The following is a 22,186-nucleotide window of genomic DNA, read 5'->3' as shown; positions in this document are numbered from 1 at the left end:
TGGTTTTACTGATGTTTAAACCATATTTCTTAAACTCCTCATTCCAACTTTGCATTCTTTCTCCCAATTCCTCTTCTGAGTCACTCCAGATCACATCATCATCTAGCAGACTTTAATCATATCTAAAAATACTGTACATAGTGTATGTTTGTTAATTGAAGAGCCCAGCTTAAGAACCAGACAGCTCCAAAATATAAAAATTTTCAGGAGACATAAAAAATCTTATGGTTCATGTTTGTGGGTTACTGTAGTCACGTCCTAGTTCGTGAACCATGGGCAACGGCTGAGTGGCCTAGTAAGTGGTCCTGAGAGTCGGGATACCAGTTGCTATGGAATGGGAGTGGGCATCTCGGACATATTCTGAGTCTTGGCCCTTCTTGTGCTCAGGCGGCTAGGACTACACAATTCACCGGTGGTCCATAACCCGTTAGAGGAGACTATGGACTATGTGCAAGTAGGGCAGCATCCTGCTTCATGAATTTACCGAGCTCAGAACACTCTAAACAAGCCTCGGACCTATGGGAGTAATGGAGTCCCACTCCCATTTGACAGGCGAGGGACTCCTTGGAAACAACTTGGCGAACGAAATGGAATTCGATGGGGAGCTATCAATATTAATGGGGCTTATGGAAGAAAGAAGGTAGAACTTGCTGAGTCAGCAAAGAGGATGCATCTGGATGTGCTAGGAGTAAGTGATATTCGGGTAAGGGGAGATAAGGAGGAAGAGATAGGAGATTATAAAGTGTACTTGACAGGTGTTAGAAAGGGAAGGGCAGAGTCTGGGGTAGGGCTCTTTATCAGGAATACCATTGCACGCAACATAGTTTCTGTTAGGCACGTAAATGAGCGAATGATGTGGGTAGATTTGTCAGTGGGAGGAATTAGGACAAGAATTGTGTCCGTGTATTCACCATGTGAGGGTGCAGATGAGGATGAAGTTGACAAGTTTTATGAAGCATTGAGTGACATCATGGTCAGGGTCAACAGCAAGGATAGAATAGTGCTAATGGGCGATTTCAATGCGAGAGTTGGGAATAGAACTGAAGGATACGAAAGGGTGATTGGTAAATGTGGGGAAGATATGGAAGCTAATGGGAATGGGAAGCGTTTGCTGGACTTCTGTGCTAGTATGGGTTTAGCTGTTACGAATACATTCTTCAAGCATAAGGCTATTCACCGCTACACATGGGAGGCTAGGGGTACCAGATCCATAATACACTATATCTTAACAGACTATGAATTCAGGAAATATTTTAGGAATGTACGAGTTTTTCGGGGATTTTTCGATGATACAGACCACTATCTGATCTGTAGTGAACTAAGTATCTCTAGGCCTAGGGTAGAGAAAGTGAAATCTGTCTGCAAACGAATAAGGGTAGAAAATCTCCAGGACGAGGAAATTAGACAGAAGTACATTGATATGATTAGTGAGAAGTTTCGAACAGTAGACAGTAAGCAGGTTCAGGATATAGAAAGTGAATGGGTGGCATACAGGGATGCTGTAGTAGAAACAGCAAGGGAATGCCTAGGAACAACTGTGTGTAAAGATGGGAAAAGGCGAAGATCTTGGTGGAATGATGAAGTGAGAGCAGCCTGTAAACGTAAAAAGAAGGCTTATCAGAAATGGCTCCAAACAAGGGCCGAGACAGACAGGGATTTGTATGTAGATGAAAGAAACAGAGCGAAACAAATAGTTGTTGAATCCAAAAAGAAGTCATGGGAAGATTTTGGTAATAACCTGGAAAGGCTAGGCCAAGCAGCAGGGAAACCTTTCTGGACAGTAATAAAGAATCTTAGGAAGGGAGGGAAAAAGGAAATGAACAGTGTTTTGAGTAATTCAGGTGAACTCATAACAGATCCCAGGGAATCACTGGAGAGGTGGAGGGAATATTTTGAACATCTTCTCAATGTAAAAGGAAATCATCATGGTGGTGTTGCAAACAGTCAAGCTCATGGGGAGGAGGAAAATGATGTTGGTGAAATTATGCTTGAGGAAGTGGAAAGGATTGTAAATAAACTCCATTGTCATAAGGCAGCAGGAATAGATGAAATTAGACCTGAAATGGTGAAGTATAGTGGGAAGGCAGGGATGAAATGGCTTCATAGAGTAGTCAAATTAGCGTGGAGTGTTGGTAAGGTACCTTCAGATTGGACAAAAGCAGTAATTGCACCTATCTATAAGCAAGGGAACAGGAAGGATTGCAACAACTATCGAGGTATCTCATTGATTAGTATACCAGGCAAAGTATTCACAGGCATCTTGGAAGGGAGGGTGCGATCGGTCGTTGAGAGGAAGTTGGATGAAAACCAGTGTAGTTTCAGACCACAGAGGGGCTGTCAGGATCAGATTTTCAGTATGCGCCAGGTAATTGAAAAATGCTACGAGAGGAATTGGCAGTTGTGTTTATGTTTCGAAGATCTAGAGAAAGCATATGACAGGGTACCGAGGGAAAAGATGTTCGCTATACTGGGGGACTATGGAATTAAAGGTAGATTATTAAAATCAATCAAAGGCATTTATGTTGACAATTGGGCTTCAGTGAGAATTGATGGTAGAATGAGTTCTTGGTTCAGGGTACTTACAGGAGTTAGACAAGGCTGTAATCTTTCGCCTTTGCTGTTTGTAGTTTACATGGATCATATGCTGAAAGGTATAAAATGGCAGGGAGGGATTCAGTTAGGTGGAAATGTAGTAAGCAGCCTGGCCTATGCTGACGACTTGGTCTTAATGGCAGACTGTGCCGAAAGCCTGCAGTCTAACATCTTGGAACTTGAAAATAGGTGCAATGAGTATGGTATGAAAATTAGCCTCTCGAAGACTAAATTGATGTCAGTAGGTAAGAAATCCAACAGAATTGAATGTCAGATTGGTGATACAAAGCTAGAACAGGTCGATAATTTCAAGTATTTAGGTTGTGTGTTTTCCCAGGATGGTAATATAGTAAGTGAGATTGAATCAAGGTGTAGTAAAGCTAGTGCAGTGAGCTCGCAGTTGCGATCAGCAGTATTCTGTAAGAAGGAAGTCAGCTCCCAGACGAAGCTATCTTTACATCGGTCTGTTTTCAGACCAACTTTGCTTTATGGGAGCGAAAGCTGGGTGGACTCAGGATATCTTATTCATAAGTTAGAATTAACAGACATGAAAGTAGCAAGAATGATTGCTGGTACAAACAGGTGGGAACAATGGCAGGAGGGAACTCGGAATGAGGAGATAAAGGCTAATTTAGGAATGAACTCGATGGATGAAGCTGTACGCATAAACCGGCTTCGGTGGTGGGGTCATGTGAGGCGAATGGAGGAGGATAGGTTACCTAGGAGAATAATGGACTCTGTTATGGAGGGTAAGAGAAGTCGAGGGAGACCAAGACGACGATGGTTAGACTGTTTCTAACGATTTAAAGATAAGAGGTATAGAACTAAATGAGGCCACAACACTAGTTGCAAATCGAGGATTGTGGCGACGTTTAGTAAATTCTCAGAGGCTTGCAGACTGAACGCTGAAAGGCATAACAGTCTATAATGATAATGTATGTATGTATGTATGTATGTATAAAAAATCTTCATAAAATCATTATATGTTGAAAAAGTAAGGGTTGTCTTCATACACTAGCTAGAAGCAGTAGTTACATACATATTGAAGTTAATTCTCACAACCGCTGGAGCCATCTTGTTTCATGCCCCAGGAAAATATGTTTACTATGGAGAATGCAATAATCAGTACTATTTACCTGAGTTTTCAATGTAAGATACTTTATTATACAGCAGAGTACTATGTGAGTAAATATCATTACAATGCAACAAGATTTATATACACCAAGGAAATGAGGTGCACAGGAAGTTCATCAATATTCAGCACCAACATCATCACCGGGTGCATCATCACTCCCAGTTGAAACTATCTGGTTGTAGAATCACACACAGTCAGGTGGAACACACCAAATTTCTTTAACATTATTTGCCTTATTTGCACTGACTTTTAAGACACTCCGATGTAGAACACTTGAAGCGTCTGGTATGGAAAGAGTATCTCCTGCTTTCTCAAAAACAAAGACATCCCTTACTATGATACTCACACTGACACTGTACGACACTCCATTGCTGTTGTAATTGACACCGTCAACGTTGCACTTTTACGAGGACTGACATTTGTTTAGAAGAAGGTTTTGAAGTGAATTATGTAGTCCAGAAACATTGTTCGTGTTACATCATGAACAATGAACTTGCGACTCGCATTGTGTACCAGGGCACGATAATCTTGTGGCAAATATATTCTCTCTCGCTTTCGTTTTTCCTTCCTGATTACACCAAAGGTCTGGTCATAGTGGTCGATCACTGAACTATAGCCACTGCAAGAAACAGACAACTTCATGAGCTGCCTGGGTTCATGCGCTGGCAGAAACAGTTAAAACAAACCTGACAGCTCCTTTTACACTCCTACTATGCACCAAATCAGTTGAGCAGTACAGTTCTTGCACCAGCAGATAGAGCTTTTTTATGATAGCTTGCAGCAAAAAAAAAAAAAAAAAAAAAAACTGTGGAGCTGTCTGTGGTCCTTGTACCAGGCTCTTCAATTAAAATCCTTAAAAATTAATGAGTTGAAATTAAATTTATTTTGAGAAGCTATTCTAATTTGTGGTTATTAAAGTGAACTTAAATTAAAAATTAAAATCAAAGGAATGCCTAACATCTTTTAGTTTCACAGACCAAAATTGCATATAGTGACAATGATACAGAAGTTTTATCAAAAATGTCTGGACAATCATACGCTCTTAGGTCACAGCCTACAAGCCTAGAAAGTACAGACATTGTTCATAACACTGGCAATGAAAGCCTCAACTGCTACATTACTGTCTATTGTTTGGAAATTTTTAGTAATCATATCCATGTACTTCTGTCTGCTGTTATTTCCTCATCCTAGAGATTCTCTACCCTTATTTGCCAGCAGACAGATTTCACTTGCTCTCCCCTAGGCATGGCGATTGTTCATTACAGATCAGACAGTGGCCTGTATCAGCAAAAATTCCCTGGAATACCTGCATATTCCTAACAGTTTTTCTGAATTCAAAGTTGATAATGATGTAGTCTATTATGGATCTGGTGCCTCTACCCTTCCATGAGTAGCAGTGAATAGCCCTATGCTTGAAGTATATATTCATAACTGCTAATCCCATACTACTACAGAAGGCATTTAGTAAATTCACAGAGCTTGCAGACTGAATGCTGAAAGGCATAACAATCTATAATGAAGATGTATGTATGTTTTATATATACTTAAAACTATGCTAATGCATAACCTATTTTAATATTTAATCATTTATGGGAGCAAAAGAACTGCACACTGAAGAAGCCCTTAAACAAGGTGAAACCTGCATGATTAAAAAGAAATAATGAGATAATGAGTATTAACACACTGGAGATCATGTCTTAAGGTGGCATATGGGCAGGCAGACTGCCATATTTTGAAGGTTTTTAAAAAATTGTAGAAAATAGTAGGTAGGTTGCAATTGTAACATGTATGTATCATTAAAAAATTAAAAGTGTCTATTCTACAGATTAAAAAGTTGCATAAAGATCTATGGAGTACTTTTCACGTTACACATTTTCCAACGGTATGCTTCTTGCAACAACAAGAAAAAAGTCTGACAACAAAGTCTTACACATAATGAGCTTGAGTGTGGTATAGTTTGAAGCATTCAGGGACACAAAGTGCTACAGAACACATTGGATACCACCAGCATGTCTCTTTTCTCGTTACTTTCCCATTTTCCGCTTTTCCTTTATCTGCACAGAATTTACAAGTGCATCCAAATCAGCAAAAGTACCCGGCGAATGCGAATCAGTCCCTGTCTTTGAATTATCATTGCTTGCATCACTTTGTTCTAAATGAAACTCCAGTCATGTGAAGATCATGAAACACTAGCTAAATAAACTACAAAGAGCAAAACCACACCTGGGTGGAATATGATAGAATAAGTTATAAATACCTTCATCACTAACATGAAGTTCGAAATTAGGGTCTAGAACTGAATCATCTACCTCTTCTTCTGAACCACTGTCATAAAAAATATCTTCTAAAATCTCTACAATTCCACTTTCATTCAATGATCCAATCATGATAGCAGAAACAAAACACAGTCTAAACACTTCACACAATGTAAACAAAACTCTGAAAGCGTGCGCCTTGGAAGCAAGGCTGGAAGTGTTATCAATGGCGACCAGTGCTTAGTAGCGTGTGTTTCAGTCTCCAGGTTTATCAGTGATTTGAAGGTGTAAGATCGGCATTTACGTGTGGAACTTTCAACTAAGTGATAAGTAAAACTACCGTGCTACGAACAGCCAGCTCAAAGTGTATCACAAGTAATTAAGAACATAATCCTTCTTGTAAACAGCCATGACAGGGAAAGGAAAGGTAGTAACAATGGACAGCCCAGTGAAGCGCGCCCTACAGGAAGCTCTGAGAGACAAGGAAACACTCGCCACGCTAGCAAACATCATACAAGACCAGGTAGCCAGGGCCGTTGTAGACCAACTTAAAGCTACGATAGATTTTAATACGAAAGTAATCGAGGAGATGAGGGAAGCGCTCGAAGCCAGAGACAAGACAATATCAGACCTCAGGAAGCAGCTCGAAACTAAAACCAATGCTCTCGAACAACATCAGCGGCGGCAATTCACTGCGTGTGTTTGGGGTGCGGGAATCGAGTGGTGAGGACACGGACAAAATTGTCATTGAGCTAGCTGACAGTATTGGAGTACATTTAACGCACGAGGACATAGACAGAAGTCACACGGTAGGCAAGATGAGTACAGATAAGCCGCGTCCGATAATAGTGAAGTTCGTGTCGTACCGCAAACGGAACGAACTATTCAAATCTAAAAAGAAACTGAAAGGAACGGGCAAAACAATTAGAGAAGACCTCACGTCAATCAGGATGAAACTGTTGCAAGAAACGATCACTAGATTTTCTGTGTCCAATTGTTGGACAATAGACGGTACGATTATTGTGAAACACAATGGTGTGAAATATCGTGTGTCGAGCCGAGCGGAATTCGACAGGATCAAATAAACCGACAGACCGAAACTAACATGGCACTACACATTTTACAGTTTTAACTAACTTAGACACTAGACTTTTAATTACTAGACTATAATTACTATTCAAACTATTACTTTTAGATTATACCTTCATTAGATTTACATTTAATAACTAGGCAAGATAGCATACAGGTTGGCAACTCAAAGCGAGAGTGCTGAACATGCTTTTATTTTCCGCAAGGTTACTGGTGGTCAGCTGAGCGGAATCTCCGCTCCCATACCTACACAGCCCCCTAGTACTACTCCGCTTACAAATGCTTTTAACAACTTTCCAAATTCCTTACAGGTAGTACATGCTAACGTTCAAAGTTTAATTCCTCACTTCCACGAACTCCGTAACATTATTGCTAATGTCAACCCTCACATCGTCATGAACGGGGAAACCTGGATGAAACCGTGGTTGTCAGATTCTCTTGTCCACCTCGAAAATTATACCTTGATCCGAAATGATCCTACAGGTAAAGCTGGCGGCGGAGTAGCTATGTATATTAGGAACGACCTAAAATATAAAATAATTTACAAAACAACTAGTGAATACTGCGCAAGGCCCGAGTTCATGTTCATTGAAATTGAGGCTTTAGGTGTAAAGTGCTTACTGAGTGTTGTGTATCGCCCACCAAAGATTGGATACATCACCAACCTTGAAGACATCTTACTTGACCTCCTACCCAGGTATGAGCATGTTTTATTACTAGGAGACCTCAATACTGACATCCTTAACAACAAAATGACTGAGACTAAACAACTAATCAACATATTTAAATCTTGTAACATGACGATTTTGCCACTTAACCCAACACATCACACAGCCACGTCACATACATTACTGGACTTAATTGTGACGAATAACCCTGACAGAGTACTGACCCACAGGCAAATGTCTGCTTGCGGACTATCCAATCACGACTTAATTTATTTAGCTTATTCACTTAAATGCCCCAAGTACAGACCTAAATTAATTACATTCCGAGATCTAAAAAGTATAAATAATGAAGCCCTATTAGAAGATGCTGCAAACATACCTTGGCATAATGTCCATATTTTAGATAATATAGATGATAAAGTGGAGTTCTTAAACACACAACTGTTCTTAATAAACACGTGCCAAAACGCACTGCTCGTGTAACACGCCCTGCGGCTCCATGGATGACGCAGGAAATACGAGACTTAATGACAGAGAGAGACAAAGCTTTCAGAAAATTTAAAACTAGCCAAATACCAAACGATTTTGACCTGTACAAGACCCTTCGTAACAGAACCATACAGGCCGTAAGGAATGCTAAAATAAGACACTCACAGAACATTTTGCTAACCCGAAACACAACAACAATCTGGAAAACCGTTTAAAAAATGGGCATAGGCGGAAATAAAATACATACTGCTGACGTTAAAATATCACTGGATGATTTAAACCAATACTTTACTACAAGACCCGTTAACAGTGACGAGACAACAAAAGAACAAACGATTAACAAAATTCTACACAATGGCAATACTAACAATGGAGGAGAACAGTTATATTTTTCCCTCGTAACTCCTGCAGAAGTGAGACAAATTGCACGATCAATAAAGACAACTGCGACAGGATGTGATGAGATTGTTCCACAGTTACTGTTAAAAACTCTAGACGTAATCCTACCAACTCTAACCCACATCATAAATACCTCACTTATAACCGGCATATTCCCTTCCCTTTGGAAATATACAATTGTTCGCCCACTCCCCAAAACCAACAATCCCATGGAACCCAAAGACTTTCGATCTATTTGCATTTTACCATTTCTGTCCAAAATTTTGGAGAAAATAGTTCACAGACAAATAACCGCATACTTAAATAACAATATGCTTCTTGACAAATACCAGTCTGGTTTTAGAAGCAATCATAGCACAACTACTGCACTGCTTAAAGTTACAAACGACATAGGAGTAGCTATGAATAAGGGAGAAGTTACTGCTTTAACTCTTCTAGACCTTAGTACGGCCTTCGACTGCGTTGACACGGACATACTAATAGCAAAATTACGTGCTCTTAATTTCTCACAAAGCACACTATCCTGGATGTATTCCTATCTCTCTGATTGCCGGCAGTGTGTATCTACAGGTGAAAATTTCTCTTCATGGCAATCTGTAGAGACTGGAATACAACAGGGGTCAGTGCTAGCGCCACTCCTATTTTCGATCTTCATTTCAGGACTAACACAAGTAATTAAACATTGTCAATATCATGTGTACGCAGACGACATACAGATATATACACATGCACATCCTCGTGACTTACCGACTGCAATAAATAATATGGACGACGACCTAGGAAGAATATGTAGGTGGACCGATGACCATGCACTAAAAATCAATGCCCAAAAATTGCAGTGTATTCTTTTCGCTACCCAAAAAACCCACGCACGACTTACAGACATCCATACCCACTCAGTAACATTAAGAGGCACTCAGTTACAATTCAAAGACACAGTTAAAAACTTAGGGATGATAATGGATAAAAACCTTAGTTGGGACGATCATGTAACAGGTATATGTCAGCGAGTGTTTTATTCCTTACATTTCCTTAAAAAACTCAGAGATTTACTCCCCCAAAATGTAAGAAAACTGCTTATCCAAAGTATGGTAATGCCAATATTCGACTACTGTGACGTAGTATACAGTAACCTGAATGCCTCACTTTCCATCAAGCTCCAAAAGGCACATAACACATGTGTTCGATTTATTTCAGATATACCAGGGTTTAGCCATATTTCTCCTGCATTTGCTAGGCTTTCATGGCTACGCTTAAGAGAGCGACGAAATTTACACACTCTTTCCCTGTTACACCGTATACTGAACCTTAACACACCTGAATACCTTGCCACACAATTCCATTACCTAGCATCACCTTCTAGTATTCCTACCAGATCATCATCCACCGCAGTACTAAGTATTCCCATTCACCGCTCAACTGGCTACAGTAGATCATTTATAGTCGGCGCCAGCCGAATTTGGAATTCCCTACCTGCTGAAATTAGGAGCGTGTCAAACCACCTCTGCTTTAAGAAACTCTGTCAAACCTGGTTAATAAATAATAATGATTTCTTATAACATAGTAGGATTAGATCATAGCTAAGTATTAGATTAATTAAAACATTTAATTGCTACCTTAAAATATTAAACTGTAGATAATTTAGTGTATATTTAACTCTTCATGTAGGTGTATGTATGGTCGGACAGAATAGCCTGAGTCCCGCCATAGAAAATAAATAAATAAATAAATAAATAAATAAATAAATAAATAAATAAATAAATAAATAAATAAATAAATAAATAAATAAATAAATAAATAAATAAATAAATAAATAAATAAATAAATAAATAAATAAATAAATAAATAAATAAATAAATAAATAAATAAACAAACAAACAAACAAACAAACAAACAAACAAACAAACAAACAAACAAATAAGCATGGAGGGTCAGTCTGCGCTGTTACCCCACCCCGATACACACTCAGGCTCGGGCTCCAATGTGTTAAATAGTATTGATTACCTGTAAGAATATTAAATTTTATGTAAGGTAAGTAATGGAAAGGAACAGAGCGATACTTCAACAGTGAAAGAAGAAGAAGAGGATTTGAATAAGCCAATAATGTTAGGTGCTGAGAAGCAGCGAAGCAATGCAATGCTGATCAAATCATCATTGCAGATGGAAGGCAAATGCTGATGTATATCATTTTATAAAAGAAACCAAATTAAATGACTGGAATATATACTGCAGTACAAGGAGGATAGAAAAATAGTCACTTAACATGGGTTTAATAAAGATGCATAAAATAAACTAACAATTTTTAAAAATTCAACTGTTAGGTAAAAATTCAGCCCATGTCTTACATTCTGCTAGTAAAGAAGGCTCCTCACTTCGTCTTTCCTATTTGACTTAACCTTGGACAACTCTTGTTCTCCTGTGATGATGATGTTTTTTCAATTTCAAGCCCTTCATGGTCCTTCCCTTTCTTTTGCCAATACTTTCAAAGGATATGACTCTTCCTTTTTTTCTTCTTCTGATTAGTGTTAGAGGGAATAGTTGCCTAGATGTACTTCCCCTTAAAACAATATTCACCAGCACTACCACCATCATAATGGTGTCATTAACCTGGAATATAATTTTGCTAGAAAAATAAACCATCTTAAATTGGACAGTTTCCAATGTACTCTTATCAAAGATGTGACATTTTACAGAGGTTGTGCCTCTTGATATATTGATGAGCAAAGTATTCAAGAGTCACATACCCTAGTCATGCTTTGCACAGGATAACCAATTACTGGCACCACTATATTCTGACATTAAATAACATTGGAAAGTAAAAATCAATTCTGCTGCCACTGGAGAGAAAAGTTTCCAGAAAACAGAAAAATCAGATTTACCAGGTGACTGAAGACGGTCCAGTTTCACCTATCAATTTTCCATGAACAATAATAATAAAGGACGAGTAACAGCACAAAACCAAGGTCTATTATAATAACCTCTTCACATGCTTAAATATCACTGCAATGGCACTTACGTATTCTTCACTTCAAATTTCCTAGCCAAGGATTGGTTATGTTATTCAGTTGACTACTTATTACCCCTGTATTCTGACACAAGTATAATGTTAACATAATCTGGTAAAAGAAAAAACGTATCTTTACACAAATTTTTGCATTAATTGAACAATTTTTTATAGTCTATGCATAGGAATTGCAATACATTAATTATTTCAATATGTAAAAAAAATTCCTTCATGAGCAATTTGTTCACTTTTATCTCAATACAATAATCTTCTTCTTCTTCCCATTTTTCAAAAAGGAGTGCAAAGTATGTAACAATGTTTATCATCTATGCCAGTGAGGAAAGTGAGTGTATGGCCTACCATTTCAATTACAGATTTCATTCTGCTTTGAATCTCCCATCAGAATGACCTCTGTTTCAGAATGGAAAGACAATATTACCTCAGCTGCATGATCCTTCCGGTCCAGAAATGTTTCCCAGTGCTCTTGTACTCCCAGCATTCCAAACTTGAGAGATTCTGTCAGCTGGGGCCCAGAAGTTGCACTAGAACTGATCCATACTCGAGGAGGTTCACCCCGGGCTGTTAATAACTCTGCGACAGTTGCCAGTCGAGAGCCTAAGAGGGCAGCAGCAGCACTACCTCCATTTAAGAGCTGACATGCTTCTTGAGTTACTGACACAGTCTTGCTACTCACATCCTGCAAAAGAAACAAGAACAAATTCAAGACACAAAATCATTTTGTTTCAGAGTCCAGACATTTTTTAAGAACTGGGTCAAGCCTTGTGATTACACCCTCAGCCTACAATCTAATGACAAAATATTGTTGTAAGAAACTACACATACTCTAGTCATTTAACAGATGACATTACATAAATCTGTAAGTACTTAATGTTGTTAGTATATCACAAGTAGCTTTCATCCTTTTTGTACAGAGATTATGCTGTGTGTTCGGTGGAATTTGTCAAAAGCATTCTAACTATTAAATACTCTCTCATAATCTGACATTCGCTGGAATGTGTACAGCAGGCAATTGGTGAATTTACATCTAAGCATTCAAAAGAAGAGGTCAGATAAAGGGAAAAAAACCTTCAGAATCATCTGTTCAACAGAGGTTTCAGCAACAATTATAGTGAACTTCAAGAGTGGTAAGAGTACTGAGTAAATAATTTTAGACTGACGGGTGGACTCGGCGGTTGTCTGAAGGGTTTCACTACAGGACTACATAGGATTTACAGGGCTCAACCCCACTCTTCCTAGTGATCATGTCAGTCTAGTGAATCCCAATTCAACTGGCGTTCAACCTCAAGAATGTGTTTTCTCTGTCTTGTGACCTCAGTGCCTTCAATCATCATGGAGACCACAATCACCATATGCCTCACTTCACTGGGCACAATTATCATCAGCTCTGCCCACATCCAAGGGATCACTTGCCCTAGCATTGATGCCATACCACCTACTTTAGCTCAATTTAAAGTTACAGTGTATAATTATATTGTAGTTTTAGAGCAATCAATGTATTGAACAGCCATATGTTTCAATAAATAAATTAATACAGTATTCAAGAGTAGGATATTGCATTGCATGTCAGCTTTCTAGCTTCACTCCCTGTTTCATTACCATGTCCTGTATTTACATATGCACAGAAAACAGAGCAGCGACTTACAATGAAAGGAAAAATGGATAGAGACCACGTAAAAGAAATCCAAAGTTTTGGTTACAGCTTTTGTCAGTGGAAGATAGAGTATCCTTTGTGTTTACAGCTTTTGTCAGTGGAAGATAGAGTATCCTTTGTGTGCATACTTCCATCTGTTTCCTACGCTTATGTACTAATATTTGCAATATATTAATTTTTTTCACTTCCACTCTAGTAAGATAACTTACGAAGGGAGATGTTCAATAAATTTCCAATTTCTTTGAAATCATTTAGGAAAAGGCTAGGAAAACAACAGATAGGGAATCTGCCACCTGGGCGACTGCTCTAAATGCAGATCAGTATTGACTGATTGATTGAAGATACAGTCATTACATTGTTTCTAGGGAAGTTGTCTGATTTCCCATCATATTTTTGGTTGTTTTTGACGACAGGAGAGGAGTTAACTTCCCTCTGTAGAGAAGTAAGCAAGTATGGTTTAACAAACAGTTTCACATGTTTCATGGCAACAAATAAAAGAATACTGAAACTTGACGTATGTACTGATATTAACTGAGGCAAATTCAAGGTAATGTTGAATGTGGAAGTAGAATAAATATTACATGCAATTTGTAATGTAAGGAGAATGGACTAGTCTTGAACTTTGTTGCCAGCCCTCAATAGTGCTCAGGCTCAAAATCCCTTCGACTGGCAATTTTCTTTACCTCTCGTTTGGTATAAATAACTATTACATGAATGATCTTTAAGGGAGAGCAATGCAACTGACTATACTATTTCTGAATTTCTCATTCTCTCTGATCAAACAACTTACTTTAACAAGGCGATGTAGAAGTTGGAACAATTCAACCGGGGAAGCTGGAATCTGATTCAGTAAACTCTGAATTTGAAGTCGCCATGCTTCTTCGGTGTCATCTCTCATAATTGGCCTGAATGTCATGAGAGCTGAGAGATTAGGAGATGCATTGCATGGAGTCACATCACCTAAATCACCAGCACTGGAGCCCCTGAAAATAGAAGAATGTTAATTACATGCAAATATCTTCTTGACCCTTAATGTTCATTATACAGTGAGGATAAAATACAGTACATGTAATTGAAGAGACTTCACTACACTTTCTTTCAATTGTAAACAAGCTGCTTCAATGGAATACTTTCTATTTCATGTTCAGTATTATCCCAAGTAACTCACTCCCAGGAGAGGAGCACTTGAAGAATTGTGTTCTTTTCCAACACTGAGATAAGGCAGACATTTCTGTATGATGTGGTTATACTGTATAGCACACACAATTCGATTTGTGTAATTCAGTTATTCATAGTTTATACCAAATAATTAATATTTTTCCTCAATGTGTATTTACTACACTATAAGGTCTGGTTATTTCTGGTGTTCCCTAGCCTAGACAATGAAACTGAACTTGATTCACCTTGGCGAGCCTCAGTCTACAGAAGAAATCTGTTTCCATAAATTCATGAAGGCAAAGGCAGCTGGGCATAGAACTAATCACGCTAACCCACTTAGTGGTGAGGCTGTGAATGGTGAAAGACTTTATGCACCATCCCTCTATAGGCTTTTATAACCAGTGTGGAGATAGCTTTGCTTTTGCTGGTAATTTTACCATTATCAAAAAGCCCTGTCTGTAACATACAACTCAATATTAACAGGCCATTCTTTTATTTAAAATGTGTGATATGTGCAAAAATATGATATATTATGTTCTTCAAATCAGAATTCACAATGATATGCTACAATAAAATATAAAAAATGCAATAAAAAATTGTTTAAATTGATAAACCACTTTTTTTTTTTCACTTTCTACATGCTACTGGCCAAAACTAATTGCTTTACTGTATTTTTTTAATTAATGGTTTAACAACACACTAATGCAGGTAGGTTTTTGGTGATGCTGGGATAGGAAATAACCTGGGATTGTGAAGGAACTGACCATGGACTTAATTAAGGTACAGCTCTAATATTTCCAGGTGTAGAAAAAGGGAAACAAAGGAAAACCATCTTCAGGACTGCTGATAGTATGGTTCGAAGCTGTCATCTCCCAAATACAAGCTTACAGTTACATGGTCCATACCATGCAGCCAACTTGCTCAGTACAACATATTTCTAAGCTTTTAGTTAACAATAAATTCATTAGCTCAGTGGGTAAACAACTTGTCTAATTTTAAACTGAAGGAGAGGTTAGTTAGATTCCATCTCACTGCTGCACTTTTAGAAGGCAAAAACAAAGATTAAGCCATTAAGACTACAGTCCGTCTCGCCATGTTTGAGAATCAAAGAAAACAACCGCAAGCATGTGTATTATGAAATACTACCTGTTCCGAAAATTCTCTTTCATTCATTACATTCTTTTGCCTGAGCAACAATACTCATTATTAAGATTTTTTTAAATCACAGAGGAGTTATAACAATTCAATATTCCGCTGTGAGGTTTGTAGTAGGGAGACTGAAGGTAAGGACAACCTAACGTTTAGTCATATATAAATATCACGCCTGACAAAATGCACCCCTATTAGGTATACAAATTCATTGAAATAACAGCTGCCTGTTTTAAACAGAAACATAATACATACAACCAATCAACAGAAGAAAATTGATCATGCATTAATGGGTAGCAAAATGACCCACAGTTTACTCGCTATCCTGCAGTTGTTCTATTCCTTCCATGTTGGTGTTGTCGTCAGTATCCATGTCATCAGCCAGGTTGATAACAAACCGTTCAAGGACTTCCTCTGCAATGCCATCCAACTTCCACATATGAGCTTCCTCCTCATCGATAACGTGTTGAATACAGGATTTTCAGCGGTCAGCAGTGACAGTATCAAGTCCTTCAATGGATAGTTCTCGCACTTCTTTAATGGTGAAATTGACATTATTTCGAGACACATGTCCCTTAACCTGGCTCCATACAAGCTCTATTGGGTTTAAGGAGCAATGATACGGAGGTAATCTTAATACATGTCGTCCTGACTCCACTGCGGCCTTGTCAATTCAGTACTCAATACAAACATTACGAATGTGATATGGTATTAGTGCTAGTAGTTCAACTTTAATGCTCTGCAGATGATAGGAAATTCCTTTCATGTCTAACCAGTTCTGCATGTTCATCTTTCTCCAAGACTTGTTCAGAATTGTCTCAACTTTAACAGGGTGATAAGGAGCATTGTCTAAAACAATCACAGCATTGCTTTCTAGACTGGGAAGAATTTCAACAAACCATTTCTCGAATACGTTTCCATCCATTTCCTCATGATAATCCTTTGTAGACTTCGATTCGAATAATAACAGTCCACCTACCACAAAACCGTTCTCATTTCCTATGTGGAGAACAATTAGCCATTTACCCTTGCTGGAGGGAGATTTTAACCCACTAGATAATCCCCTAAGAAATCCATCTTTGCAGGATTTTATAGTTTCATCTTTCCAAAATTTTCATAGTAGTTTGCCCTGCATTTACCCACATTTCATCAAGGAAATACATAGGTCTACCCTCTTCACGAAATTTCCTAATCTCATGTAAATACTTTTGTCTCCACAACACTATTTCATCCTTTTCAATAAGAGCACACTGGCAATTTCACAACACATAAGTGAAGTTCATAATTTTTAAAAGTCTGTGAAGAGTTGCACAAGAAAAGTTAGGTAATAAATTGTTGCTATATACTGAAGCTAATATTTTATTCAGAGTTGGTATTTCTTTTCTTAAAAAAGAAGTCGTGAATTTTTTTATGGATAGAGTCTCTTGTAAAACTGTCGTATTTTTCACTTAGCTTTGCCACTTTATGTGTTTTCTTAGGAGTAACCAGTTTCCTATCAACCTTAAGTTCTTTCCTAGCACGGTAAATGCTTGCCTTGGAAATACCTGTTACATCGGCTACTGCACGTATTACTTCATTCAGAGTACTTCCAGGATTTTCCTCAAGAAATCTGGAAAACACATTTAACACACGTCTTCTCACAACTCATTAGTGGTTTTCCTTTTTTAATGCTTAATCCCAAACTGGCTTGGTTCACACATGGTTTACAATTATCACTCACTCACTCACTCACTCACTCACTCACTCACTCACTCACTCACTCACTCACTCACTCACTCACTCACTCACTCACTCACTCACTCACTCACTCACTCACTCACTCACTCACTCACTCACTCACTCACTCACTCACTCACTCACTCACTCACTCACTCACTCACTCACTCACTCACTCACTCACTCACTCACTCACTCACTCACTCACTCACTCACTCACTCACTCACTCACTCACTCACTCACTCACTCACTCACTCACTCACTCACTCACTCACTCACTCACTCACTCACTCACTCACTCACTCACTCACTCACTCACTCACTCACTCACTCACTCACTCACTCACTCACTCACTCACTCACTCACTCACTCACTCACTCACTCACTCACTCACTCACTCACTCACTCACTCACTCACTCACTCACTCACTCACTCACTCACTCACTCACTCACTCACTCACTCACTCACTCACTCACTCACTCACTCACTCACTCACTCACTCACTCACTCACTCACTCACTCACTCACTCACTCACTCACTCACTCACTCACTCACTCACTCACTCACTCACTCACTCACTCACTCACTCACTCACTCACTCACTCACTCACTCACTCACTCACTCACTCACTCACTCACTCACTCACTCACTCACTCACTCACTCACTCACTCACTCACTCACTCACTCACTCACTCACTCACTCACTCACTCACTCACTCACTCACTCACTCACTCACTCACTCACTCACTCACTCACTCACTCACTCACTCACTCACTCACTCACTCACTCACTCACTCACTCACTCACTCACTCACTCACTCACTCACTCACTCACTCACTCACTCACTCACTCACTCACTCACTCACTCACTCACTCACTCACTCACTCACTCACTCACTCACTCACTCACTCACTCACTCACTCACTCACTCACTCACTCACTCACTCACTCACTCACTCACTCACTCACTCACTCACTCACTCACTCACTCACTCACTCACTCACTCACTCACTCACTCACTCACTCACTCACTCACTCACTCACTCACTCACTCACTCACTCACTCACTCACTCACTCACTCACTCACTCACTCACTCACTCACTCACTCACTCACTCACTCACTCACTCACTCACTCACTCACTCACTCACTCACTCACTCACTCACTCACTCACTCACTCACTCACTCACTCACTCACTCACTCACTCACTCACTCACTCACTCACTCACTCACTCACTCACTCACTCACTCACTCACTCACTCACTCACTCACTCACTCACTCACTCACTCACTCACTCACTCACTCACTCACTCACTCACTCACTCACTCACTCACTCACTCACTCACTCACTCACTCACTCACTCACTCACTCACTCACTCACTCACTCACTCACTCACTCACTCACTCACTCACTCACTCACTCACTCACTCACTCACTCACTCACTCACTCACTCACTCACTCACTCACTCACTCACTCACTCACTCACTCACTCACTCACTCACTCACTCACTCACTCACTCACTCACTCACTCACTCACTCACTCACTCACTCACTCACTCACTCACTCACTCACTCACTCACTCACTCACTCACTCACTCACTCACTCACTCACTCACTCACTCACTCACTCACTCACTCACTCACTCACTCACTCACTCACTCACTCACTCACTCACTCACTCACTCACTCACTCACTCACTCACTCACTCACTCACTCACTCACTCACTCACTCACTCACTCACTCACTCACTCACTCACTCACTCACTCACTCACTCACTCACTCACTCACTCACTCACTCACTCACTCACTCACTCACTCACTCACTCACTCACTCACTCACTCACTCACTCACTCACTCACTCACTCACTCACTCACTCACTCACTCACTCACTCACTCACTCACTCACTCACTCACTCACTCACTCACTCACTCACTCACTCACTCACTCACTCACTCACTCACTCACTCACTCACTCACTCACTCACTCACTCACTCACTCACTCACTCACTCACTCACTCACTCACTCACTCACTCACTCACTCACTCACTCACTCACTCACTCACTCACTCACTCACTCACTCACTCACTCACTCACTCACTCACTCACTCACTCACTCACTCACTCACTCACTCACTCACTCACTCACTCACTCACTCACTCACTCACTCACTCACTCACTCACTCACTCACTCACTCACTCACTCACTCACTCACTCACTCACTCACTCACTCACTCACTCACTCACTCACTCACTCACTCACTCACTCACTCACTCACTCACTCACTCACTCACTCACTCACTCACTCACTCACTCACTCACTCACTCACTCACTCACTCACTCACTCACTCACTCACTCACTCACTCACTCACTCACTCACTCACTCACTCACTCACTCACTCACTCACTCACTCACTCACTCACTCACTCACTCACTCACTCACTCACTCACTCACTCACTCACTCACTCACTCACTCACTCACTCACTCACTCACTCACTCACTCACTCACTCACTCACTCACTCACTCACTCACTCACTCACTCACTCACTCACTCACTCACTCACTCACTCACTCACTCACTCACTCACTCACTCACTCACTCACTCACTCACTCACTCACTCACTCACTCACTCACTCACTCACTCACTCACTCACTCACTCACTCACTCACTCACTCACTCACTCACTCACTCACTCACTCACTCACTCACTCACTCACTCACTCACTCACTCACTCACTCACTCACTCACTCACTCACTCACTCACTCACTCACTCACTCACTCACTCACTCACTCACTCACTCACTCACTCACTCACTCACTCACTCACTCACTCACTCACTCTCTCTCTCTCTCTCTCTCTCTCTCTCTCTCTCTCTCTCTCTCTCTCTGGATGGCCCTTTGCACTTCCAACTAATTAAACAGTATACTTGATAAACTTTGTGTATTTTTATTCACAATAAGCTTAGCACATGTGCTTTGGATCAGCAGTCACACAGCTACTGGGCTAATGGATTATATTTGCAAAACAGATCGTTGTTTCCCACAAACTCTTCCGTCAAGTGACTTGCCTCCCTTGTCTGGGAGGCGTAACATAGCAAGTTTAGTGAGCTTAAAAACAAAATCTTATCTTCCTATGCCGAAGTCATTAGTGAACTGAGATCTGAGCGGAGGTCAAACCCGGACCAGCTGAAAACCAATTTGAGTGAACGGAAGAGTGACCAGTTAAAGCCAGGAGATGAAGTGCGCTTTCTCGAAACCGAGGTCGATGATGACGATGTGCGGGATGGCAATGAACTGGACGAGAAGGGATCCGAAGAGATGCTTGCGGTTGTGGAGTCCGAAGTTCGAAGCCCAGAGGTGGAAGTGAATGCCCTGTGTGCAGAAACGATGGCTGTGGAGACGCGAATGAATCATGCTAGCAGCGACGGCGGCTCCACCATCGTGAAGTTGGAAAACCTACGGGACGACGGGATTACTTCCAAGAGAACATGCCGGACCCAGTTCGAGACCGGATCGACGTCCAAGAAGAGTGCCGAATATCCGATCGCCGGACTACGTGTACAACGCAGCCCCCAGCCAAGTTCGACCTACGAGGAGGTTATGGGAGTGCTCAACGTACGCTGCGGCGTCCACCAACAGACAGCCACTTACCGAGTCCAGTCGGAGGAGAGGACTCAGTGCACAGATATAACGCCGCGGATAATCGACGCCGAGATCGAGCGACTAGGCAACGTGACTGAGGAAGAGTTATCGCGAGGTGACACCAAGCTCGAGGCGGCCGACGCCTGTGAGAAATTACGTGGCGCTGAGATCCGTCCAGGGAGGACGATCGGCAAGAAACAGAACTACAGAGAGGCTCTGATGATGGCCCATGAGACAGAGGCAGCGACTGCAATGGCACGGCTGGGGGGACCCCTACTAGTAGACGGAGCAGCAATGGAAGACGAACCAATGACCAACGAACGAGGATGCCACCTGACTAGGACACTTGTTCCGGCACGAAGCTGTGTGCCAGTACGAAGATCAAATTCCGCACTCCGGAAGAAGAGGAAAACCAGCAGGGCTAAACCTGGGACGAGCAAACCAGTCCCGGACATCACACCAGAGGACTACGAAGGCGCTCAAGCCCTGAAAGTAGACGTGAATGTGGACGAAAGCAAAACCACCGAAGTTCCGGCTGCCACGCGAGGACTTGCTGATCGTTACCAACGGGGACGAGGACACCGTCGACCGGACCCAGCGGATCCCCCATGGGAAGGTGGTGGCCAACCGAACAAACTGTACTGCAGCGAATCGTGGAGCTGCTCGGGACGAGCAGCCTTAAGGAGGGGGCAATGTGATGGTTGTAGAGTCCGCCATGCTAACTCGCTACACGCCGGGGGCGTCACCCATCGCCCCACCCCCCTTACGCTCGAGCGCGCCAATCCGCGAGCAACACTCAAGCGCTGGGCCGGCCCTTCTCACTTCTATCTGTGGCCGCGCTGCAGAGGACTACGGAAACGACTGGAAGATTAAGCAGGAGTCTTCTATTTCGCGAGGTTCCTCGATCCATCGAACATCCCGACTATTCCAGAAGGGCTGGCGCAGGTATATAAGAGCAGTTACTTGCCTGCAGTGGCAGTCAGTGAGAGCTAGTCAGTGAGAATTGGGGAGTGAGAGTTAGTTAGAGAGTGAGTGAGCGAGCGGAGAGCGCAGTCAGTGGTAGCCTGGGTTAAGATGTCAGCCTGATCGAGTATCAGCCTGTTGGAGCCGAGGACACGTGCCTGTTCCCCTGACATCGTGTGTGTGTGCGTCCCTTGTGGCTGGCTGCTGGAG

At 41.2% G+C, this 22,186-nt stretch overlaps 1 protein-coding gene across 2 annotated transcripts in view; it reads right to left on the bottom strand.

The window, feature by feature from the left end:
• Positions 1 to 22,186, bottom strand: part of fry (Protein furry) — a 1,574,680-nt gene that overhangs the window by 44,805 nt on the left and 1,507,689 nt on the right. For both annotated transcript variants that reach the window (XR_011018272.1, XM_068227610.1), the window contains 2 exons: positions 14,094 to 14,286; positions 12,071 to 12,328 (listed from right to left, as the gene is read on the bottom strand). Coding sequence is in view for 1 of the 2 variants with exons in the window: in XM_068227610.1 (XP_068083711.1) it covers positions 12,071 to 12,328; positions 14,094 to 14,286 (451 nt within the window). In the remaining variant the exon portion in view is untranslated. The remainder of the gene's footprint in view (positions 1 to 12,070; positions 12,329 to 14,093; positions 14,287 to 22,186) is intronic.

The sequence above is a fragment of the Anabrus simplex genome, chromosome 5 (assembly GCF_040414725.1).
Source record: "Anabrus simplex isolate iqAnaSimp1 chromosome 5, ASM4041472v1, whole genome shotgun sequence".
Classification (NCBI taxonomy): Eukaryota; Metazoa; Arthropoda; class Insecta; order Orthoptera; family Tettigoniidae; genus Anabrus; species Anabrus simplex.
The sequence above is the reverse complement of the archived record's forward strand: the minus strand, read 5'-3'. Positions and strand labels throughout refer to the sequence as shown.